Source organism: Schistocerca piceifrons, chromosome 5 (assembly GCF_021461385.2).
Source record: "Schistocerca piceifrons isolate TAMUIC-IGC-003096 chromosome 5, iqSchPice1.1, whole genome shotgun sequence".
NCBI classification, from domain to species: Eukaryota; Metazoa; Arthropoda; class Insecta; order Orthoptera; family Acrididae; genus Schistocerca; species Schistocerca piceifrons.
In genome coordinates this window covers 218,753,118-218,779,848 of record NC_060142.1, presented here as the reverse complement: position 1 = coordinate 218,779,848, position 26,731 = coordinate 218,753,118, and the positions used below count along the sequence as shown (strand labels likewise).

Genomic DNA, 26,731 nt, shown 5'->3' with positions numbered 1-26,731 from the left:
TTGGATTCCTTATCGACGACATTTTCGTCCCTTTTTTCTCCTGGGTTAGGCCGTGAAAATGACTTTGAAGCTCATATCACTCTCAAACCCACTGTTCGGCCTAAGTTTTTTCGGGCTCGGCCCATTCCTGTGGCCCTTCGTGATCAGGTCAAACGGGAGCTGGATCGTCTCACTGCTTCAGGGGTCTTGCTTCCTGTCACTTCCAGTGAGTGGTCCTCTCCTGTCGTTGTCGTTGCTAAGCCAAATGGTGATATTCATCTCTGTGGCGATTTCAAGGCCACTGTAAATGCTCAATGACTTATTGACACTTACCCTATGCCTTGACCTGAAGAATTGTTCACTAAACTTGCTGGAGGCCAGTATTTTTCTAAACTTGACCTGTCAGAAGCTTATCATCAACTTCCTCTCGACACTGCTTCCCGGCCGTTTCTGGTGCTTAACAGCCTTTCGGCCTCTATCAATACCAACGATTGCCATTCGGGGTTGCCAGCGCCCCTGCTCTCTTTCAGCGATTCTTGGAACAATTATTGCTCCCTGACCCTGGGTGTATAAATTACATGGACGACATTGTTGCCACTGGCTCCACCACTGAAGAACATCTTCAGAACCTCCGCACACTTTTTCATGTCTTACAGACCACCAGTCTTAAGTGTAATCTTCAGAAATCACAATTTTTTCAGGCATCTATTGCGTACTTGCGGTTTCAACTCTCTCGGGATGGTATTCGTCCGCTTCAGCATGCTGTCGCTGCGATCGATGCCCTTCCTCGCCCTACATCTGTTAAGGAACTGCAGGCCTTCTTGGGGAAAATAGCATAATATCACAAGTTTTTACCATCTGCTGCTTCAGTGCCTCAGCCGTTACATCGCCTGTTGCATAAAAACGTGCCTTTTCACTGGTCCGCATCATGCGATGTGGCTTTCCAGAAATTGAAGGCTATGCTGAAACAGGCCCCGTGCCTGGCTACTTATTGACCTGGCCAACATCTTGTTCTTGCCATGGACACCTCTCAATACAGGGTTGGTGCAGTCCTTGTGCACCGTTTTTCTGACGGTTCTGAACAACCCATTGCTTATGCCTCCAAAACACTCATAGATGCCCAACAAAAGTATTCTCAAATTGAAAAAAGAAGCTTTGGCCATTATTTATGCTCTTCATAAGTTTGGTGTTTTTCTCTATGGATCCAAGTTTCATCTTGTTACAGATCCTTGTTTCATCCATCATCACTTCCCGACAAGGCTGCACACCGCCTCCAGCATTGGGCTTTACTTGTCTCGTTTCAATTATGAGATTCATTTCCGGCCGACAGCTCAACATGCGAATGCTGATGCACTGTCTCACCTTCCCATGGGTCCTGATCTGGCATTCGATAGGGACGAACTTTTGTGTTTCCAACTGGATGTTGCCGAGCAGCGGGTTGTGGACGCGTTCCCCATCACCGAGGACCGGCTGGCGGCTGCTATGGGTTCTGACCCTACCCTCTCCTGGGTTTTACACTTTATTCAGAAGGGTTGGCCAGATCGTCCGTCCGCTAAGACTTCTGATCCGTTGCGGAACTACTACGCTGTGCGTTACCGCCTCATGGCTAGGGATAGTGTTATCCGCCTTTCCACCAAAAATGCTTCGCCGCGTGTTGTGGTACCTGCATCTTTGCGTGCTTCGGTCTTGCACCTCCTTCACCAAGGGCACTGGGGTGTCTCTCACAGAAAATCTCTGGCACGCCGTCATGTGTACTGGCCCGGCATCGACTCTGAAATCGCACACATGGTCGCTGCCTGCGGCCCTTGTGCGTCACAGGCCGCCGCCCCGAAGTCATCTTTGTCATCGTGGCCTTCACCTGAGAAGCCCTGGGAGCGTATTCATGCTGACTTCTTGGGACCTTTTTAAGTACTTATTAGCTTTTCGTTATTGATGCCTCCTCTAACTTTCCTTTCATTGTCCGTTGCACATCGCCTACCACCGCGGCAACCACTAATGCTCTAGCTTGCATTTTCTCTTTGGAAGGCCTTCCCTCTACTCTTGTTACTGATAATGGTCCGCAATTTGCCTCTTCCGATTTTGCGGATTTTTGTGCCCGTCACTGCGTCATGCATGTCACGGCCCCTCTGTTCCATCCTCAGTCAGACGGTGAGCTGAACGACTGGTACACACATTTAAGGCTCAGATGAGGAAACTCCTGACTTCTTCTGCTATTGATGATGCGCTTCTCCACTTTCTGGCTTCTTACCATTTCACCCCCATGGGCGACCACAGCCCGGCTGAGCTCTTACATGGCCGACAGCCCCACACGCTACTTCATCTTCTGCGGCCTTCCACCTCACGGCCGCAGGTGCCTTTGCTTGGCCGGTTCACTGCCGGCAACCTTGTATGGGTACGGGGATATGGAAGGCGGCCAAAGTGGAGTCCTGGCCACATCTTACGACACCGTGGCCGACGCCTGTATGAAATCCAGACAGACATGGGTGTTGCAGTGCGTCATTCGGTCCAGCTTCGGCCTCGTGTGCCGGCAATACCTGTTCTGGATGCCGCTACAGCACCTTCAGCTCTACCTGACGCTCGGGATCCTGGAATCTCTCATTACTCACAATGCAGTCCTCTCACCATCATATCGGTGCCAGCACAAGAACTGACGCCACCAGGGGACGTGCCCATGCAGGAACCAGATGACCACCATCTGTCGGAGCAACTCTACTCGCCTCCTTCTCCTACGGGCGCGGACACATCGCCCATGTCTCCTGTTATAACAACCGGACTTGCCGCAGTGGGCAGATTGGTGCATGGGTCCCCAGCAGGTTTGACCCCCACGTCTCCTGTCATCTCGACCCGTTATCATCGGGGACACTTCCGTCCACACGGGAAGCCTCCTCCTCGAGACCTTACGGCCAGTCAAACAACACCTATGGACTTTATCAATCTACAGGCCACCTCCATCAAGACCTGTGCAAAAACTTCAAAGGGGTGAAAAGTGTTGTGACTCGCCGATCTTTCAAAGTGCCGCCGCGCAGTTGCGCGCGTCCTCTACATGCGGCGCTGTCTGCCAGCCATGCAGCAGCAGCGCCACTTAAGCGGCCAGCCAGCCAGTTGCCGCTAGACTCGGACTCAGTTATGATTTGACTGTTAAAGTGTACACACGTCTTACTCTGTTTACTTGATCTGTCACTTTCATGTATTGCGTTGTCCTTGAAATATATTTGTTCAACTTGAAGTTAAAATCCAACTGATGTAGCCATGACCCCAGGAGAGACATTGCAGGCAATGTCATGCTGTTAGCAAAGGCAATCATGTTGGTTGTCCGCTGTCGTAGACTACCCGTTAATGCCAGTTTTTGCTGCACTGTCGTATAGGATCTGTTTGTTGAATGTCCCATATTGATATCTGCAGTTGTTTCATGCAGTGTTGCGTGTCTGTTAGCACTGACAACTCTATGCAAATGCTGGTGCTCTCTGTCATTAAGTGGGGGCTGTCAGCCACTGCGTTGTCCATGGTGAGAGTTAATCCCTGAAATTTGGTATTCTTGGCACACCCTTGACACTGTGGACCTTGGAATATGGAACTCCCTTATGATTTCCAAAATGAAATTCCCCATGCGTCTAGCTCCAACTACCATTCAGCGTTCGAAGTCTGTTAACTCTTGTTGTGCAGCGATAATCATATTGGAAACCTTTTCACATGATTCACCTGAGTACAGATGACAGCTCATCAATGCACTGCCATTTTATACCTTATGTACCCTGTACTATGCCATCTCTATATGTGCTTATCACTGTCCCGTGACTTTTGTCACCTCAGTGTAAAACATTAACTGTGATGACAGAACCCTGCTCCTCCAAAATAAAAGTGCAATGTATTAATGACCCATCTTTAGGTCGTATATTATACTGCATCCAGATATGGACTCTAAGGTTAACAGATAAGTGTCTGGATTTTGGCTCCAAGATGTAGTAATTGTCATATTCAGTCATTCATTCATGATCTTCCATAGATCCGATCGAGAAGAATACCTTTAGGGATGTGAAATGAATCAAGCTATACACATTAAAAAAAGACAAGGAAAATGTAGAAACATAATCTGTATACTATGTTAATGATAATTTGTTACTATACTGCATAATGTTTGTTCATGCTTATGCCAGATAATTTAATCATGTTAATTACAAGGGTTGCCCAGAAGTAATGTACCATATTTTTTTCTTCAACAATTCTTTATTGAACATGATGAGAATTACACTCTCAAAAGAATGGTATTTTATCTACACGCCCTATTTTTCCATGTAATCTCCATCCCATTCTGTGGCCTTCCTCCAGTGTGAATCAAGGGCATGTATGCCCTGGCAGTACCAATCCTTGTCGTGGTGGCAGAGCCAGTGCTCACTATGTGAACTTCCATTGCTGATAGACAGATGCAGTGCCAACTGCTGAGTCATAATGTGTCTGTCCTTGTGAACATCTCAGGTGTGACAGCCGTGGATGGTCTCCCCGACCACTGCAAATCGTGAAGCTCCACTGAACCACCTTCTGATGATCTCATCCTCTGTGCCCAGTGACTAATGGAACCTCTATCAAAAGCAGATGCTCTGTAGACTTTGCACAAGCATTTGTGAATATTCCCCACAGTTTCTTTCTCTGCAGTGATAAATTCAATGACGACATGTTTCTTGTAACTTACATCATCTATTGACACCATTTTGAAGCTGTCCTGCATCTACACTATCTGTTGGAAGTGATTGAAACTTGGTGTGCTCACTCAGGAGGCTTCAGATAATACATACATAACATTTCACGTTCATAGCATTGTGTTTGGCTGAGGAAAAAATGTGGTGCATTACTTTTTTGGCAACCCTCCTAGGATGTAATTGCTGATGGTGTTTTTTGTTCCATCACTACAGCTACAAGAAAGTGCATGTTTTTCTCATGAGATATGTTTTACTCTATTGAAGTAAAGTATCGTCAGTGGTGGTAATTTCTGCTTGGTTTCTTAGGAAGTCTGATTTTCCACTGCTTTGTAGAACAATACATTTTTTACATTTTACACAGCACATTTTTTCATACACCACTATTACAGTAAACGGTGGTGTATAAAAAAGAGTGCTATGTAAAACATAAAAAAAGCATAATTCTACAAAGCAGCCAAAAATTAAACTACAAGTATCAAGTGTCTAATGAAGAAAGAAACTAAAGACATAACTAGCAGATGGCACTTCCTGTTGTAGAGGAGAAACCAAGCAGGAATTGCCACTATGATGATGTTTTGCTTCAATGTAGCAAAACACATCTCATGAGAAAAACATGCATTTTCTTGTAGTTGTAATGATGGATTAAAAATACCCTCAGGAATTGGAAAGCAACTATGCACAATATTGCCACACAAATGAGGAACTTAATTAGAGAGTAAGCTGCTGCACCTTCAATTTTACTAGATAACTGCTGTTCATCTGCTGGAACAGCGATAAAAAAATAAGACTAAAACAATTATAACAATAGTCTAGGATCACATGTAAGTCATTAAAATTTGTTAATCAGGTGATCAGTTTCGATCATAGTACAATCATCATCGGACTGTTGCCACTCTCTCCAGCTGTCATCATGGAGTTTTAGTGGTCAGTTGATGCTTGTACCACAACAAAATTAGCCACCTGATTAGTGTATTTTAAATTTTAACATCATACAAGCTATTCGAGACTATTTTATTTAAAAGCCTTTAGCTTTGACTTTCTGGTAATTCCCAGTCACTTTCTTTATGATGGGTTCGAGCTCGTTGAATGTCTTACTGCTGCAGTATATAAGTTCACTCTGAACCTTAGAAAAGAAGGCAGAGTCTACAAGTGAGTGTAAGAATACTGACGATTAGGTGGGTAGATCACATAATAAATGAGGAGATCTAAATAAAATTGGAGAGACAAGAAATCTGTGGCACAACTTGACTAAAAGAAGGGATCAGTTGATAGGACACATTCAGAGCCATCAAGAGATCATCAATTTAGTAATGGAGGGAAATGTGTGTGTGTGTGTGTGTGTGTGTGTGTGTGTGTGTGTGTGTGTGTGTGTGCTTGTGCGTGTGCATGTGCATGCGTCTGTGTGTGTGTGTGTGTGTGTGTGTGTGTGTGTGTCAGGGTGGTGGTGGGAGGGGGGGGGGGGATGTCAAAATCATGGAGGGAGACCAGCAGACTAATACAGTAAGCAGATTGTTGGTTGTCATGTCCACATAGAATGCAGCAAAGTGGTTGCAGCTGAGCTTGTATATCACATGACTGGTTTCACAGGGACCCTTGCCTTTGATGGGATAGGTGATGCATGTGACTGGACTGGAGTTGGTCGCAGTGGAGGGATGTACAGGACAGGTCTTGCTTCTAAATCTATGACAGGAATATGAGCTATGGCACAAGGTGCTGGGAGCAGGGATTATGTAGGGATGAATGAGAATATGTGTAGCTTCAGTGGGCAGAGGAATACCACTGTGGGAGGGGTGGGAAGGATAGTGGGTAGGACATTCCTCATTGCAGTGCACAATGAGGGGTAGTTGAAACCCTGATGGGAATGTGATTCAGTTGCTCCAGTCCTGGCTGATACTAAATCATGAGGGGAATTCTCCTTTGAGGCTGGCTGGTGTGACTTTGGGAGGTGATGGGTGACTCGAGATGTAAGGCATGGGAGATCTGTTTTTGTACAAGGTTTGGAGGTTATTACAGTCTGTGAAGGCCTCAGTGAGACCCTCGGTATATTTTGACCACTGCAGATGCAAAGACCGCAGTTGGCTATGCTGTACGCAAGTGACATCTTGGTGTAAAATGGGTGGCAGCTGTTGAAGTGGAGGTATTGCTGGTGGTAGGTAGGTTTGATGTGGACAGAGGTACAGATGTAGCCATCTTTGAGGTGAAGGTCAACATTGACAAAGATGGCTTGCTGTGTTGCTTAAGACCAAGTGAAGATAATGAGGGAGCAGAGATCCTTTCAGTGGGGGCACAATAACTGACCAAAATGTGGTATCCTTAGTGGTTGGGTTTATGGACTCTAGGAAGCATGTAGAAGGTAGGGATGCGGGGAGCAGTAGGGCTGAGGAGAGAGATGGACTCTGGGGAAAGGTCCTGGGATTGGGGTAAGGAATTGAGGATAGACTGGAGATCCTGCTGGATTTCTGGAATGGGCTCACTTTGGCAGTGTTTGTAGAAAGATGAATCTGACAGCTGGGGGAATTCTTCTGCCAGGGATTCCTTTCGCTTCAAAACAACAGAGGTGGAGCCTTTGTTAGCAGGTAGGATTAAAAGCTGGGGATCAGTTTTTAGGTGGTGTATTGTGGTTCTTTTTGTGGATATAGGATTAGTTTCCATGTTGAGGGATATGACGAATTATGGTGAGGCAAGGTTCGAGGTTAAGAAATTCTGGAAAGATAACAGGAGTGATGGGAGATGGGAGGGCAGTGGGGATGGATCATGTTTGGGTGGGGGAGTGAACTGAGTTGGGCATGGTTCAGTATTTGTTTTTAGTCGAGTATGATTGCTAGATTGGGGGCAAAAAAATGTTTTTATTGTAGGCACCAGGAGGAGAGAAGGTCTTTAAAAAGTCCTGCATGTTGAATTTGGGAGTGGGGCAAAAGGTGAGGTCTTTGGTAAGGACCAATACTTCTGTGGGGCTAACACTTTTGGAGGAAAGGTTCATGATTGTGTTTCGGGTGTGTTTAGGTTCTCGATTCTGTATGGTGGTGGGAGTTTTTGAGGGTGGAGTAAATGTAGTAGGATTGCGAGGCAGGTTTTGTCAGTTATGAGGAAATGTGGGGGAGGTTTGGAGGTTGTTGTAGAGATGGTGAACAGTGGTGGATAGTTGTAGTAGGAAGTGAACAGGGTGTTTTTTGAGGTGGCACTGTGCATGTTGCTCTCGTTCCTAGAAGGCAAGAGTTTCAATGTGTGATATAGGATCCAGGAATTTGGTATTGCATTGGGGGAGAATTTTGTGGTGGATGGAGAGGAGGTTTTGCAAGTAGTTTTGGGCATGATTGATATGGTTTTACAGGACTATATTGGTGAAGGTTAAAGATTGGCAGAATCTGATCAAATGGAGGGCATTGTCAAAGGAAGGGTGGCAGCCAGAGATGGGTTATTGATGGTAAGGCCATTGAAGGGATACCGTGAGCTAAGCAACAATGCAGGAACAGTGTGTGACACTGGATTCTTTCTAGGTATAAAGAAACTTACCTCCAGTGAAGCAGATGGACGAAGCAAGGATGCATGGTGGTGGATGAAAATGCGTACAGAAATGTAAATAACATAGAAATACACAAAAAACACACTAATCCAAGGGAAAAAATCACAAAAAGAATGGAACTGCTAAAGTAAGAGGAAGCAAGATGAAATCTGGGAGAGTAGGCCAAAAGTGAAAGGCAGAAACCAAACTGAAATTGCTGTGAAGGCACAATCAGATCAAAGAAAAAATAACTAAAGGGATTGTAATGTGGTTAGCAGGTATGTGTGTGAATAATTGTGGAGGGGGAAACAGGTGTGAGTAGATTAGATGAAGTTAGTAGGTGCGAAATGGAATAGAGACGAGAAGGAGTAGAGAGTGGGAAGGAATTGGTAGGATGAGATACAAGTTAGTATGGCACAGGAAGGTAAGGAAATAACACTTGAAAAAAAATGAGAGTGACACAGGAAAAGTGATCAATTTGATGGTATAGGATCACAGATATCAGTTGGAGCAATGTGGGACATGAGATGCTGCACCAACAATCAGTGCAGACTTGTAGCTGTCTGTTGCATGCCGCTGAGTCGGTTGATACAGTGTGGCCCATAATTAGAGCATGCAGTGTGGTTTGTAAAGCGTCAAAAGAAACACAGGAAAGAGGGACGGATTCTGTGTATAGTAATGTATTAGAAAATAGTAACAAAGGAAAACAACACTTGGTTAGCAAATGGAAGAAAAGTTGTCCGGCAAAATTGGACAATGGAAAATCCAGTATAGAATGCAGCAATATTATTAAAAGGATAGTTGCTACTCACCATATAGTCAAGATGCTGAGTTGCAGACATGCCCAACACAAAGACAGTCAGAAAGCGAGCTTTTAGCCAAAAGGCCTTCGTCAGAAATATAACACACACACACACACACACACACACACACACACACACACACACACACACACACACGTGCAACCCACACACACATGACCCCAATCTGTGGCTGCTGAGGCAAGAATGTGAGGAGCAGCACATAATGGGACAGGCAGCCAGGTGGTGGGGGTAAGGAGGATGGTGGAGCAGGAAGGGGGAGGGATAACAGGGTAGGTGTGGGGGATGATGAAGTGCTGAGATGCAGAGAGGGTAGAGCAACTAGGTACTGTTGGGAGGTTAGACAGAGCACGCAGTGATGGGGTGTGTGTGGTGGGCGGGGACAGGGTGGGAGGGGTGGGAGTAGCAGAAAAGTAGAGAAGTAAAAATGCTGTGCATGCATTGGTGGAATGAGGGCTGTGTACTTCTGGAATGGGGATAGGGAAGGTGTTAGATTGGTAAGGACAATGACTAATATAGGTTGAGGCCAGGAGTGTTGTAGGAATGTAGGTTATATTACAGAGAGAGTTCCCACCTGTGCAATTCAGAAAAGCTGGGGTTTGTGGGAAAGATCCAGGTGGCACAGGCTGTGAAATCTTACTTTCTGACAATCTTTTTTGTTGTGCCTGTCTGTGACTCAGTATCTTCGCTGTATGGTGAGTAGCAACCATCCTTTTCAAAAGAACATATTATTTATCGTTAGGCATGTTGTCAGAGCAAATGGATCTGATCCACCTCCCTGTGTTGTATCTTAATGTGTAATTGAAATTCTGCATTTTTTTATGTCCAGATAGCTGTATATTTTACTATGCTGGCTTTTGGGACAGAGAGGTGCACGTGCCTGGTTAAAATCTGTGCAGCAGATTTAGAACAAGGACCAGTGTGCCAGCCAGCCTGGATGTTGTTTTTTTTGGCAGGTTCTCACATCCCATTAGGTGAAAACCAGGCTAGTAATGATGTCTCATCTCGGGTACCTACTACCCATATATTAGGAACACTGTGTCATACTTTCTTGTGAAACTTACTCTAGATGCAAATAGATGGAGTTCACTGATTGTGCTTTGGGGAGGGAGGGGGGCTAATGACTTTTCAAGCTTTTTGATGTGTTAAATAGCATACTTATGCAATGTATTCAATAAAGGAATAAAAAGACATTGAGTACCGATTAAACCGAGCCAACAAATGTTAAATGTAAACTTAACCATATATATGTAGTGCCTGTTGCTTCGGACATGTCTGGAAGACCAGACACCACACATATGATTAAGACTAGGATGGCCAATGAGCTTTTGACTGTGGATGCACACTGCACTCAAACCCTTACAGGTGTTGGTAAAATGCTGTGAGTAATGAGGACAATGGGCAAGGGACACTACATGAATAGAGCGTGGATAAGTTGAGAAGGGAGGTGTGCTTGGGTAGTCCATGTGATTGCGATGACTACCGTGTCCATATGGCGTAGTGGTAAGTGCATCTGCGTAGTATGCGGGAAACCAGGGTTCAAATCCCAGTCTGGCACAAATATTTGACTTTCCCCATTGATTTAAGTCGGTGCCCACTGGCAGCTAATGTCTTTAATTCCTTTGTGTCTTGATAAAGTTAACCAACATTGGCAATAACAATAATAATATTGTTAAACATAATTATTTCAGTTAGATCATGTGGCTATTTCATAAAAACTACTATACAAATAATGAATGTGAAAGTAATAAGGAATGTTGAATTTGATTCTGATCATTACCACTCTAAAATTAATGCCAGTCTCCTACCATCTCCTACCCGATAAAAAGCAAATAAAGTGACATAGGTTAATCAAATATAATACAGACAGTGTTACTATAACAAAAGAATCAGTTAAAAAATGTCAAGATGAAATTAAAGTGGCTGAACATCACAACTGGCAAGAAATATCCAAAGCAATTAATAATGCTGCACAGAAAAAATTTGGATCAATAAAAAGTAAAATAAAAATATAATGGAAGTAAATACGCAAAGCAGCCTTAGCAGAGAGGGCCAAAAAATGGGAAAAATGGAAATGCTCAAATAAAATTGAAGATTGTGATCAATTTAAATAACAAAGAAAGGGAACAGCCTAATTAATCAGAAATACCAAACAAGCCTTTGAAAAGATGAAACTTTTGGAAATAGATGGAATCTTTGTAAAAAATTAAAACTTTTAAGAACGAAGTAAAGTGGCACCAAACTCCACATGCCTCTTTCAAAAATGAAAATGGCAGAATTGTGTTAAGCAATATTGAAAATTTTGAAATACTAGCAAGATATTTTAATCAGCTTCTGAACTGTCCTGAACTGTGTCATAAACGGAATTCTCAGATATTAATGAAAATTTGGAAGATGATTTACCACCAACTTCAGAAGAAATTGAAGTAATTATAACCCTAAAAAACAACAAAGCAAGTGGAGAAGATACAGCTAAACTTTTGAAGTGGTTCTTGCCAAGGACAGCAAATGGGCTAAATTTAGTCTATTACGAAATCTGGAAAATGGAACAGATCCCAGAGGAATGGAAAGTTGGTTTGGTACATCCATTCCACAAAAAAAAGGTAATAAACTGGATGTAAACAGCTACAGGGGATTGTCCTTATTGTCAGTAGTGTATAAAGTATTTTCCAAGATTTTATTAAGCAGAATAGAAACAACACTAGACAGTCATATAGGTTAATATCAAGGTGTTTTTAGTAAGGGAAGGTCATGCTCAGAACAAATATTTTATCTCAAGTCAGTAATTCACCACAGGTTACTTAATTCAAAGGATATTGTAGTTATCATTGTAGATTTCAAAAAGGGTTTTGATTCTGTTGGTAGAGAAACTGTAGATAAAATAATGCAAGATTTTAGCGTAAATTGTAAACTGGTGAATGTAATATGTGAAACATTTACAGATACAGTCTGTAAAGTAAAATTTATGGGACAAATTTCACAGCCTTTTGAAATAAAAATAGGTATATGACAAGGTAATGGCTTATTCGCAATTCTTTTTAATAATGTGTTAGAGAAAACAGTGAGAATTCCAGTGTGTGATAGTAATGATGCTGTCACAGTTGACTATATATTGGACACTAATCTGGTCAAATACACACATTTTGTGGCTAGACGTTGTGGAAGCATTCGCAATTCAATTGATTCATCTGATGATGTTAGTGATAAAACAATGGAATGTAACAATATCCTTTTTGTAATAACATTAGTGATAACATGCAAACCACTTGCTCACATTCTTTTTCCTCAGTTCCTCTAAATCACCCATCCCCCACTATTTCAACCTTTCTCCACCCTCTGATAAATATAAATAACTGTTAGTTTTACTTATTAAATTCTGGCATTATATTCTATAATGCATAGCTGTAATTCATATTTTTCTGTGAAGCTGATTAAGTTCAGAAATGTCTTTCAGGTGGTAACCAAAATCCAGATATAGTTCGATTATGGGGCTATGATTTAGATGCAAATTTCCATATGATATTGGAACTTTGTGAAAATCCATCATTGTTGGGATCACAGCTGTTGGAAGTTTCGAATAGATTTGGATCTAGTCAAGGGGAAACTGCATATAAAGGTATGTTGTAACTTATTGTATGTGTTGATTCTTTAGTTTCTGAAGTACTATTTCGTTACTATTACCCAATGACTTGGCATCTATAGTATTTTTTTGACTATACATATCTATGTGATTTAACAGAATTTTCAGTTGGTGCTTGGCTGAACGTGACAATAATATTAAAAATTTTAATATAATTAATGTAATTTATATAATTAATAATTAATAAAATATAATATTAAAAATATTCCCAATATTCTGCAAAATTAATTTTATTCGGTCATGAACCAGCTTTTGGCTTCTCAGCTTCTTCAGGTTACAACTGACTGCCACAAACACAGATAAATATGATGTGCGACTTACACAGATATTATTTCTACAGAAGACAGAAAAATGTCAGAGTGCTTACATAGGAAAGCATTACATTTACTGTTACCTGAAAATAGTTCCCAATTCCCCTGTTATTAAATTAAGTCCTCGTTACAAATACTAGATTCAAATTGTAAATTCATCTTATTTCTCATCAGTCATTAAATGTGTCACAAAAACCTCATTTACTCCCATTTTTAGTTGATGTAATTATTTCAGTGTGACAAAAAATTTAATATTTTTCTATGTAAACTCTGTCATTATTGTATCTTCTGTGCAAATAGTATCTGTGTAAGTTGCACCTCATATTTTTCTGTGTTTGTGAGATTCAGTTGTCACCTGAAGATGGCTTGAGAAACCAAAAGCCGGGTTGTGACCAAATAAATATAATTTTGCTGAATATTAGGAAGTGTTTTCCTTTTTAATATTATATCTATGTGACATTCAGTGACAGAATTTTGAAAAACTGAAGACTCTTAAAACAAAAAAGTGCAAAAACAGATTTTTGTGTGTGTGTGTGTGTGTGTGTGTGTGTGTGTGTGTGTGTGCCCTAACTTTTCATAAGTAACGTTTTCTCTTTTAGTGATAAGAAAAGGGCTGAAGAAGAGGGGGAACTGTTAACAATCCAGTATGGAACTAAGAACCTTTACAAAAAGGGTTAAATTCTTCAGAATCTGCAGTTAAAGGAAACTTATAAATAAAAATCAAGCTCAATGCTCCTTCAAATGGAATTTGAACTGATGAAAAGTTTAGGTGCATAATCCAGTTATTGTGTCAAAGGGTATCAAACTAACATTATGAAAAAATTATTACAGGGAAAATATGGTATAAAATATGATAAATGAGAGTAATAGTAATAATAATAATAATAACAGGTAGGAAGAGATGGAAACTGAGGGACAAAGGAAGAGAGAAATAAAGAATAAGGAACAGTAGGAGATGTTATAAAAGTTAATGCTTGGAATCTTGTGGTGGCCATCTACATGATGAATTGTAATGCCCCAATTGTGGAAATTGCTGTTGCTTACCACTGAAGAACAGCAGCAGAAATCTTAATAGCAACTATTCTTTGAGTGCTCTAGGTTGCCTCAAAGTACAAACTTAGTGCATGTATAGCAAGACTGATTAGCTACATACCTTGCACCTGTACAGAAGTTTATGTTGGGTTCACAGGAAGGTTCATCATAAAGATCACCAAGTATAAATGACACTGCAGGTTGGGTTATGTGTAGAATGTAGACATGGCTGAACATGCATTGAGTGGCAGCTATCATGAGGTAAAATTTATATCCACAGAGATGTTTAGTATTTATTCTGATAATCCATTAACATACACAACCTTGGTAACAGCTTCAAAAGAAATAACCAAACAAAGGAAAATCCAAAACGGAATGTAACAGTATTATGAAAAGGAAAGTTGCCACTCACCATATAATGGAGATGCTTAGTCACAGATAGGCACAATAGATGACACACACACACACACACACACACACACACACACACACACACACGTGTGTATGTGTGTGTGACAGTCTTTTTTGTGACAGTCTTTTTGTTGTGGCTACCTGTGACTCAGCTATATAGTGGCAATTTTCCTTTTCATAATATTGTCAACAATAAATAACAAATCCTCAACGTAAAGTTAATGTAACTTTTGAATATTTCCAGGCATTCAGCCAGGAGGCATCATCCAAAAGGTGCAATATTTTGGCAAGTCGACTTAATGCTATCATCAGACATTCCTGAAGACTAATTCATCTCTGATGGATGATGACCCTATATCGTCTTAACCCCCCCCCAACCCCAGCCTCCATCTTGGTGCTTCTGTGCAGTTCGTGGCTGGTGGTGGGGGAAGCATGGCGCCAGGTGGTGGGGAAAGCATAGTGGCCCATGCCACATCATGAACCGCAGTCCTTCTGCAATCACAGCCGTGTTCACATGAGGGTCACCATGGTGACAATATGTCTCCTCCTTCGGATGTCCTCACAGGAGAAGATGTCTGTGTAGACTGCTGATGTGATTTTATGATACTGAAGGCTGGATCCCAGACCTTGCTTAACTAAAAGCTGCTGTGCCTATTTATTAGTTGAGCATGCAGTTGTATCTCCACTGCCTCTTTGAGAATCCAATCCCAGAATTCGATTGCTGCTACCCTTGTGCCATCGTAGTTCATATCCAGAAATATGTAGCATAATTCATTATAATGAAAAGGATAGTTGCTACTCACTGTATAGCGGAGATGCTGAGTCACAGAAAGACACATCAAAAAGACTATATTGGAACATTGGCTTTTGGCCAACAAGGCCTTTGTCAAAAATAGACCTCCCCCACCACACACACACACACACACACACACACACACACACACACACACACACACACACACATCCGATCTCATCTCTGGCAACTGGAGCCAGACTCTCCAGCAGCCAGAGACTGTGGTCATGTGTGTGTGTGTGTGTGTGTGTGTGTGTGTGTGTGTGTTTTGACAAATGCTTTGTTGGCCAAAAGCTAATGTTCTGACAGTCTTTTCGGTGTGCTGTTCTGTGACTCAGCCCCTCCGCTATGTGGTGAGTAGTAACTATGCTTTTCATTATATTGTTACATTCCATCCTGGGTTTTCCATAGTTGGATTTAGCATACTTCATTGATAAAAACTGCTCCTACTACTCTTTACTTTTAGGAAAGCAGAACTGCTATTTGGAATTCATTAGTTGAGTTGGCAGAGGAGTTAAATAAGATCAGATGATGTAGTATTGTTACCAGAAAAGTGGAAAAAATGAAATAGAATTAAAATCATGACGTGATCAAAGTAGGGAATAATTAATAATAAATGAAAAACACAAGTTTGCTTTTCATTTATTATTGTAATGTTGTTCTACCAAGAACTGACGGAAGATTCTGTTAATAGGGATTAATTCCATGTAATTGCTTTCTTGTAAACAAGAAAAACAATTTTACAGGTACTGACGGAATCTCAGACAGAATAACAACAGTTGTTTTTATTTTAAAAAACATAAAATATTCTATGGAAATTGAAACTTCCTGGCAGATTAAAACTGTGTGCCCGACCGAGACTCGAACTCGGGACCTTTGCCTTTCGCGGGCAAGTGCTCTACCATCTGAGCTACCGAAGCACGACTCACGCCCGGTACTCACAGCTTTACTTCTGCCAGTACCTCGTCTCCTACCTTCCAAACTTTACAGAAGCTCTCCTGCGAACCTTGCAGAACTAGCACTCCTGAAAGAAAGGATATTGCGGAGACATGGCTTAGCCACAGCCTGGGGGATGTTTCTCATTCTGGAAACATCCCCCAGGCTGTGGCTAAGCCATGTCTCCGCAATATCCTTTCTTTCAGGAGTGCTAGTTCTGCAAGGTTCGCAGGAGAGCTTCTGTAAAGTTTGGAAGGTAGGAGACGAGGTACTGGCAGAAGTAAAGCTGTGAGTACCGGGCGTGAGTCGTGGTTCGGTAGCTCAGATGGTAGAGCACTTGCCCGCGAAAGGCAAAGGTCCCGAGTTCGAGTCTCGGTCGGGCACACAGTTTTAATCTGCCAGGAAGTTTCATATCAGCGCACACTCCGCTGCAGAGTGAAAATCTCATTCTCTATGGAAATTGTTCAGGTCTGTGCACCAACATGCTCGCATTCTCATAAGAAGGCAAAACTCAGTTAAAAGGGAACTGAGTTCAGTTTATCAAACTGAGAAAGCGTATGCCATAGTGCCACTAAAGAAATTGTTCGAGATGTTTTAGTCTGGGGAATAGTCAAAAATTTATGTAAGAAGTATCAAAACATCTACAAGTTTCAGAAAGTTTCATTAAATTGGGAAAAGAAATTTCTAGAGAGGCCTTCAGAATAACTGAAAGACTGAAATAAGCATGCTGCCTATCTTGCACACCCTTAAACACATATGTCCAGAAGGCACTGATCTCTGGTGGAGAAAGTGCATAGATGCGGGGATTGAAATAGGGAGCCATTGTGTGAACACATTCTTCTATGCCGATGATCAGGTCGTTGCAGCAGATGTTGAGGAACATATATCTTACATGCTGTTGGAATAATATAAGAAGTGAAGGTTGAAAATTAATTTTGAAAAAATGGAATATCTATGTTGCTGAGGGGATGAAAGTAACTTGTACATTGGTGGACTTCAATTTAAAGTGTGTCAAGAGTTTAAATACCTGGATAGTATCATATCATTCATGTGGTGGAAGATGTGACAGAGATATCCAATGACAGATCAGGCGGGGAAGGGCAGCTATCCAAAAATTAAATCCTTTACTTTTGTCCTCAAAATTTAGTTTAAAGGTAAAAGTATAGTTATACAAATCCATTGTAGAACCAATACCAAGTTGCAGGAGTGAGTGTTGGGGACTCACAGAAAGGAAAAAAAGAGACTTAGAACTTTAGAAATGGACCACATGATTACAGCAATTAGAATTTCCTGAATTGACCACATAAGAAATGAGGAAATAAGAAAAAAGACTCAGACCATTTATAGTATCGTGAATAGAATAGAAGAAAGACTGCTAGGATAGTTAGCGGATGTCAAAAGAATGGAAGAAGATAGGTAGCCAAAAAGAGCACTTTCATGACAATCTCCTGCAAGGAAAATAAGAGGAAGAGCACAGAAAGGGAGACTAAGGGATGTCCAAAAAGTGATGGACAGAAGAGAATGAGGAAGAATGGCAAGATTGAGGCATTTGGTGACAGAGATGCGGGATGTGGCAACAGCTGTAAGATCCCCACAACAATAAGAAGAATTTATTTTAAAAGACAGAGGTATATCAGATTAAATTAAACAAGTATTTCTGCAGTTTATGAAATAAAGTTAACACTGACATAGGCAAAAGAGGCAGTTAGTTAATAAAATACTTTTACAAGCATCAAAATATGTTGCATGTAAAAAGAGAGAAAAAGATGAGAAAATCTGAAATGGAATGAGGCTGCTGGTAATGAAAAGGTGGGCATATCAAGCAAACAGTAATAGAAATGTAATAGAACATGCTGATATTCCTTTGAGGTGCTGTGAGAAGATTGAATTAAAAAAGTTTGGAAAGAGGAATAATTGAAAACAGTAAGATTATGAAGAAACAAAACAAGAACTTATATTGGTTGAAGTGGCAGATGGCACAGTACTTAGTAATAGAGACAAACTGCCTGTTGACTTCTGTGTCAAGTTCTTTGGCCAACATTTGTTTAATAATCTTCATGGCATTTCTCCAGTAAGAGTGGCTGGCATTGTCAAAGGTTCACCCTCCATTGATGGTGGCAGATTCTAGTTGAGCCCATAGCCAGAGATTGTATTGTCACCTAGAAACCACAATCAAATCCAAAACCAAAGGAAAGGGTACCAATAAAGGACAACACTTAACAACTGAAAGCACTTCTATTCTGACACCAAAATAGAGCCAGAACAGAACTGACCTTCTGGATGGAAAGTGTAGTTATTTACACAAACATAAAATATTCCAGAATAAACAAACATTATAAACATAAGATATGTCAAGAACCTTCCAGAAATGATAAATTCTAATTAACAAATAATTGATGGGATCAGGTTTGAACTGGCAACCCACAGATTGCCAGCCAACAATACTACATTACTAGCACGACGGTTCATGGCAATGCACCCTCTCCTGAAGAACAGCAACTCATTGTTTCAGAAGTTCTCATTGGAACTGACTACAGCCACCCTGAATCTTGATATTGTCAGTGGTCCTCTGTATGGAGCACTGGTGGGTCCTCACTTTCTAGGTGAAAAGGTGGGCATATCAAGCAAACAACATCCTCTCCACTATTATGAGCATTGATGGTCGCTCCTTCCATCAAAGCTTCACAGTCATCAAGTGGGTCTTCAGTTTACATGACTCTCCCAGCATTGATCTGCACCTCAGGACTGTAGTAGGGTTTTGTACAAACGTGGATGATGTCTGTGTACTTTTGGCTTTTGATGAAAGGTCATAATCTTCAACTTCACATGTCATGTACAACTATGGGTGAAGGATATGATTCGTGGTGCTAAAGTATCTCTTTAGTAACTTTTCCAATAGCCCTACTTTCCACGCAGTCATAAAATTCAGTATCAAGTCTTCCAGGTTGCATCGCAGTCCCCAGTGCTTGGCGTTATAGCGCTCCCAGTCTTTCTCCTGTGCAGCCAGCATCTATGCAAGCCAGCTGCCTTGCTTCTTTGGTCCCAATGATTAGGTGTTCCACATAGTCGTTCTGAGTATTGTCCTGTTGAAACAGAAACATTGTAGTTTCTGCCTCATGTCTGTGGAGCAGAAAGAATGGTGTGAAGCTTGTAGCTTCTTGCTTCAGCCATTTATCTGTGGATGATAAGAAGTTATCGTGCTGTTGGTGATGCAAAGTGACATTATCTCTGCTGCTGATCTCAAGTGGAAAACTTTTCCACGATCTGTGCTTCAGATTGATGTCTTCTACAAGGACCTTTGCAGTTTCTGGGGCTTCTGCAGTGAGCTCAGCTTTGCTGACAATACAGCAGGTGAGATAGTCAGTGCAGACAAGTATTCATCAAATTCTGTTTGTTGACTTCAGGAACTTCCCCGAGAGGTTGATTCCAGTTTGGTGCATGGTGCTGCTGCTGCCATGATTGATACCAAGTGCCTTGAAGGTAATGACAGCAAGTACTTCCATCAGTGGCATTAATTACAGTGGCTCACACAGCATCTGATGGGTCAGTAGAGACCTGTCCAGTGCCACCTACATCTGATTCTGTCTAGAGTCTTCATGAATCCCTGGTGACCAGAATTTGGAGCATCACCATTAAAAACTCAATCATAGTTCTTCTTATACAATGCTCCATTTATTAATGGATATTCCTCTACTCAGTTACTCCTTCTTCAAGGCTGGTTTTCAGCAGTGCTGGAAATTTTCTCTATTTTACAGCATTGTCATCTAGTGCACCAATGACTGTTGTGTTCTGCCCAAAGGGTGGGGGTGGGGGGAATTCCTTTAAAGCAGTTAGTGTCTTTATGTTTGCATCCATTTATTTCCAAAAACTAACAACTACAGTAAAATTTAATGAGCTGCCACCTCTTAATCAAGAATGTTCCTCACTCATGGTGGAGTCTTTGAACATGGTGTACAGTACTTTGTTCAGTGTCATTTAGTGGTGCGGGAAAACTCGCTTCAGTGTTGTGCTTGGTGGTAAAGAGGTACCAAAATGGCCAGGGATGGAATGGTAATAAACCTGCCTAATACTTCTGGTGCACATTGCACTTCACCGCAACATTTACACCACTCTGCAGGCAGTATTCCGAGTGCTGACACCAAGCAGACAAACCAGGCATCCATCTTTGTACAGCTGCAGTCAACAGAAGCCCCAGTGAATGTGACTCAGGAAGGTAGTGCAGAAGACACGGTAGCACTACTCTCATTAACTGAACCACAATAAAACACTGACACTGGACGCAGGTGAAAAATCCTGCTATCTGCATATACCCCAGCAAAGTATGGCAGATGGTGATATGAGGCATGTGAAATTTTGTGGGACAAGCTGCTGAGAGCATGACCAGGAGGTGTTGCCTCATGGAAGCTATATTTCAGCATGTGTGGTTTCCAGAAAGCATGGCAGTCAAAGCCCTACCTTTGGCGGGAGTGACCAGTGAGGGTGGTAGGGGGATGTTGTGGTACCTTGGCTGGCAGGCAGTTTGCTGATCACTCATTTTTGGTCAGTGCAGTCCGTCCTCTGCTGCTACAGTTGGAGGTGAATGGAAGGAGTTCTCACACAATTCCCCTCTTCTGAGAGAAAAACACCAGTGCCAACCACACAGAGGAGTGTTTGGAACTGACTGATGTTGCTTGCTGGGGTTCATGTGTGGGTTGTTGCTTCTGTGCTCATGCTCGTGCTGTGGTTTCCGGTGAGAGGAGGGGCATGGGCAGATCCTGTGCTCTGTGTTGGGAGGGTGTGAAATAGTGTCGATTCTCCAATGGTGTGAGTGCTAGTGGCAATGGTGACAACACTGTAGGGAATGGTGAGTACCTGTGGGAGCAGGCCGATTTCTGCATTGGCTGGAGGCTTCAAAAGGGCAGGTCTGAATGAAGGCTGCAGCCACAGTTTTGAGGAAATATCAGGGACAGGGGTGGCCTCTGGCCAGCCTATAAATATGTCAATAACATCAATACCCACTGAAGGAGGGTAGGGGCCAGCAGTGTCAAGGAGTACATGTGTGAACTTGTGTTGTGTGGGGGAAAAGGCAGGCAGTCACATGGGGGTGAATGTGCCATCCAACCTTGGCGCACTGGTTCGGAACACAAGAATGGGCCCAGTTGCTACCATCGTAATGAATGCCTGGCCAGCCAAAGCATTGTTTCAAGGTGGTGGCAATAGGGCAGATGCCTGGGTGTACAAGGCCATGGATGTAATCAAATGCCGGTTTTTGGAAGGTGGGAGGGAGGAAGGGGTAGGGGTGATAGTTGGAACTGTCAGGTCATGAAGGATCCACGAGGATATCGCACCACATCTTACAGTCAGAGCCGAGTATGTATTTTAGCTGGAGGTTGAGGTCCGAATCAGCGTTCTAGCTTGGGCTAGGTCTGGGTCACCCTCTTGAGCAATGGCCAGGGCATTGTAGTCTAATGGTTGGATGATGATGCAGGGGCAGCTAAGGCAATCAGTCACAATGTTATTGGTAGTGAATTGTGCGATATATTCTTGTAGTCTAAACTGTTAGGTTGAGATCTGGTCTGTGTCTTTTGTGCAAAAACCAGAGGCGATGGGGCAGCTGTGTGTAAAGATGTGTCCCTTGACTGAAGCTTGGAAATAGCGGCTGGCTTCATGGACTGCGAGCAGCTCATGGTTGTATGTGCCCCAGTGGCATTGTGCAGCAGAGAGCGTGGACGAAAAGAAGGTGAGGGAGGTACTAGGGTGGGGAGTGGGCTGAAAGGCCCGCATTGGCGAGGTCCCATTTTGTTTTTTCGAAGCTCTTGATCACAGTGTGCTGGAGAAAGGGTCTCTTGTGTGGAGCTGTGTCAGTAAGATGGCAACAAAAAATTTGACCATGCTGATGAAACACTGGAGGCCTTTGAAGCCAGTATGGCATGGAATGTCTAGTACTACCTGTACTGTCTCGAGGAGGGGCCAGGAGTTGCTGACAGAAACTAAGTGTCTGAGGAATTCGACCTCACTCGCCCCAAAAAGGAATTTGACATGATAATGGTCACTTGAGATTTCTGTAGGCAGAAAAAAATTTCACATAGGTTTTGGTGGTGTTCAGTAGGGTCCCTGGAGAAGATTAGTATATCATCTAGGTATGCAAAACACTCTGGTGTGCCCAGGAGGATGTTGTCCAAACATTGCTGCCATGATTTGCGTGGCATTGCAGAGGCTAAATGTTATGAATGCATTCATGAACAGAATGAAAGGTGTGATTATGGCTATTTTTCTCTATGTCCTCCATGGTGACTGGGGTTTGTGTGTAGGCTTAAGTGCAATCTATCTTACTTTTTTGTTGTGCCTAATATTTTTATTGAGGATAGTGGCTCCCAAGATGGTATAATTGTAGGTGTGGAGGAGTGGGACGGGATAGCAGGTAGGGTACTGGACAGTGAGGGTGCCAGGAACCATCCTTCTTGGGGCTGAGGTGAAGAGCCAAAGCCCAGGGGCTTTTGGAAGGGTGAAGTATGCCAGAAGAAGTAGCTCTTCGAACTTTTTTTGTGTGATTTTGCGGTTACAAAGAGGGAGGGGGCAGGCATGGCCCATGGCAGAAAACTGGTGTCAGGATAAGGAGAGTAAATTCTGCAGGGCACTGAGTAATGGGCCTGAAATCACCAGCTGTTTCATGGTGAAACTTATGGTGGGATGACAACCATTGCATCACAGAACATAGTCTTCTTTAGTTGTTGGTGATAAGCATCTGACATTATAGAAAAGAAAGGCCCAGAGTTGACTAGTACCCACAAAGATTGGCTGTCAATGATGACATTGATGAGATTTGCTGTCACCTTGGTTGTTGTCACCCATGGAGGATTTTCATCTGTTGTGGCCCCAAGACCATAGAGGGTTGCCTTGCTCAGTTTCCCTGAGTTTGGCAGCTATGTTACTGGCTGGTACGTCTGTACAACAATGACAAACAGTGACAGCAGGTGCTGAACAGTCTCGTACAGTGTGTGGTGATGAGCTTTGACCCACAGATCAACTAAAACCATTTGCAGTTGACTGGCATGAATAGGACTCTTGTGATGTTGACATCTTGCTATGTAACAGTCATAAAACACTCATCTTTTTTCTCTGAAAAAGTGTGTCCAGGGAGTTACCACTAGAAATGGACTGATGTGGTTGCTCTCCATCCTCCAAATATGTGCTGTTCTGGGAGGCATTTTCATGGTGGAGGGGTTGTGACTATTTCTGTTGGATGCCAGGTTGTGGATTGACAGTGGCTAGCTGGCCACATACATTCCTTGTGGTATGTTTGACTCGTGGTGGAAATTGATGCCAAACCTTAATACACCTCTTTTTCAATATTCTCTATTACCTCCTGACATACTGGATTGACATTCAAGGATGTTATGTCGTTTTTACCCTCAATCTGAAATTTCTGGGTGCTGTTCATTGCTGTACCTCTTCTCTCATTATATCTGTTGTACAAGAGAAAGGAGCTTATTGTGGCCTTCCACAACTGCCATGGTGATAACTTTCAGTCATCAGTTATATCCGTTTTGTCCAACTCTTTTCTGTTGCATTTCCTCAGTTCGCTGGCATGTCATGATGACTTCCACTTTTGCTGTGATGTCTTATACAAGAAGAGGTTGGTACATGTCTTCTGTGATTCCTTTCATCAAATGTGATAGTTTGTCAGTGTCTGTCATCTTAGGATTTGTGATGTGGCACAGAGCCAGAAAATTTTACTTGTATTACTGTGGCATTTCCCTTTGACATTGGACTCTGTTCTCCAGTTGTTCATCTACTAAGTGGACTTGTTGCCAATGGCATTGCAGTTGATAGAGTGCATCAGAGCTACTTTTGTTTAGTTGATGAAGCTGTACTGTTCGGATCTAATGCAGATGAACTTCAGTAATGAATGGAAGAACTTAATAGGCCAAGTTTGAAAGTAGGTCTGAACATTAATTTTAATGAGACTAAAATAATGCATTAAAATGAAATTCACATGAAAAAATGTATAATTATAAGCAGGAGAGAATGACTGACTAGTGCTTACTTCCAGGAGATGAAATTTACACGTACTTCTGAGGGACACATTTAAATTTTGTCTGTCGGCAGTACTTGGAATGTCACCCCCTGAAGATAGATACTTGTATTATTGGCCTGCTAGTAGTTATCTATTATACTTCCATAATCTTAAATAAATTTTCAAACTCTATATTTCTTACTTTCTGATGGATGAGTCTCCATTTCTTTAGGTTTTTTTATATATTTATGCTTTATGTTACAAATATTTAATCTCTTGCTAGACACATTTATGTTGGCAGTACTTGGATTTTTACCTGCTGACTGTAAGTACACTGCTGTCTATGCATTCTTTCTCCTTGCAGTTCAGAAATAATGTATAACTAGTATATCAAGAAGAGAATAATATAAGTGATATGATTTTCCATAAGCCAGTGTTCATGAAGACAGACAACTGTAACATTTTTGCACTCCAACAGAAAAATCTGCAGCTCATCAATGTTACAACTTTTTGTATCTGTTCCCTCAGTATTTAAACCATTCATATTATAGTACATAGCAGATAACATATGTATCAAGTGGACAATTCATCTGTTTAAACTATAAAATTGCAAGGAGAGAGATTGGCTGGCCATCACTTAGCTTCAGAGACAAAATTCTAGGAACTATCAGTTTACCGACATAAAAGCAGAAAAACTATCCTAGCTTTTGAAACTATTAGTTTGCTCAACAAGGAAGAAAGGGAGGAGCTAAAAAGGATGGGCATGTTACTGAGACACAGGTTAAGACAGGTCCACCTGTTGCAATAATAAAGGGATTCCTCTCAACCTGAGATCTGAGTGAGACACTCCATCCTTTGTATCATTCCAGAGTCTATCCTAAGAGCTTCTAAAAATTTGTCTTAATTCTATATATGTGTCAGTCCAAATTTAGTTAGTTAATCAGTTTGGCTTGCAATCTGAAGTAGTGGAGGAAAGGCCTCATCCAGATGTAGTTAAATGTAGGTTGAAGCAGAATATTAGTTTAAAGAAAAAAGACAGGTTGGGATCAAATCAAAATAGGAAAAGAAGAATTCTGCTCCTAGGTAGCAGTCGTGGGAAGGGTGTAGGCCACGAGCTTCAGGAGAAATTAGGTTCAGGGTACCAGGCCACAAGTATTGTAAAACCAAGTGCTAGCCTTAGCCAGGTGACAGTAAACTTAGGTCAGCAGTGCAGGCACTGTGAGAAGTAAGATCAGGTAATTATAGTTGGGGGAGCAGGAAACAGCCTGGCTATGAATCGAATATATAATATTATGAGTGACCTGAACAAAACAGGAGCAGAAACTGGGCAGACAAATGTGGTGTTTGTGGAGGTCTTTCAGCACCATGATCAGCCCTGGGTAAACGCTGCTGTACTGAGCTGAACAGGATGCTCCAGGCACTGGCAAAATCTCACATAAGTATTGTTCCAGTTGATGAAATTGGTAGGTGAGGTGTACTACATGTGGCCTGCACCAAATGGGAAGGAGAAAGGTAAGTATGCTTCTCTATTAGCAGATACTGTAAGGGAGGCCACAGTCACACAAGGGTTGATCCCTGTGGTTAATGGGACCAGGCAGACAGGTTTTTTAGGTTAAATCCAAAGACCAGACAGGCAACAATCAAGAAAAATAGAAGAAAAGGATGAAGATTGTAACTGTTCCGAAAGAACAGATACCAATGATGACCATGCAGCTTCTCTAGATAGAAATGATAATTAATCGAAAACCTCAGCTGCCAACAGGTGTTGTTGATTACCTCAATGGGGACAGCTGAAAATGTGTGTCCCGACGAGGACACGAACCCGGGATCTCCTGCTTACATGGCAGACGCTTTATCCATCTGAGGCACCAAGGGCACAGAGGATAGTGCAACAGCAGGGACTTATCCCTTGTATGCTTCCCATGAGACCCACATTCCCAACTGTCCACAACCTACATTCATAATGTTCCTATAAGATATTTGCCCATTAGTCATTACTCGCGCCAACTAAGGTGGTGATTACCAAAGAGTTCAGACAAAGTGTGCGCATTCGCACAGGAGGAGATCAATGGCCGGGTTCCCTTTTAACTATATGAAGATAGTAACTGTTGGGAAAGAACAGATACCAATGATGACCATGCAGCTTCTCTAGAAAGAAATGATAATTAATCGGAACCCTCACCTACCAACAGGTGTTTTTGATGTACCTCAATGGAGACAGCTGAAAATGTGTGCCCCGGCCGGGACTCAAACCTGGGATCTCCTGCTTACATGGCATCTGAGCAGAGGGTAACCCGACTGCTGGGACTTATCCCTTGCACGCTTCCTGTGAGACCCACATTCCCAACTGTCCACAATACATTCATAATGTTCCTGAAGGATATTTGTTCATTCACTCCTTACTCACACCAACTAATGTGGGAATTCCCGTAAGAGTTCGGGCAAAGTGCGTGCATTCGCACAGAAGAAGGTCAGTGGCTGGGTAGCCTTTAATTATATGAAGATAGTAACTGTTCGGAAAGAACAGATATCAGTGATGACCATGCAGCTTCTCTAGAAAGAAATGATAGTTAATCAAACCCTCGGCTGCCAACAGGTGTTGTTGATATACCTCAA

General features: G+C 42.2%; 1 protein-coding gene across 1 annotated transcript in view; it reads left to right on the top strand.

Annotated features, from left to right (window-relative positions):
* The window catches only part of LOC124798902 (spatacsin), a 369,496-nt gene that overhangs the window by 264,355 nt on the left and 78,410 nt on the right, over positions 1-26,731 (top strand). Inside the window, exon 29 of the mRNA XM_047262433.1 lies at positions 12,451-12,612. Coding sequence (XP_047118389.1) covers positions 12,451-12,612 — 162 coding nt within the window. The remainder of the gene's footprint in view (positions 1-12,450; positions 12,613-26,731) is intronic.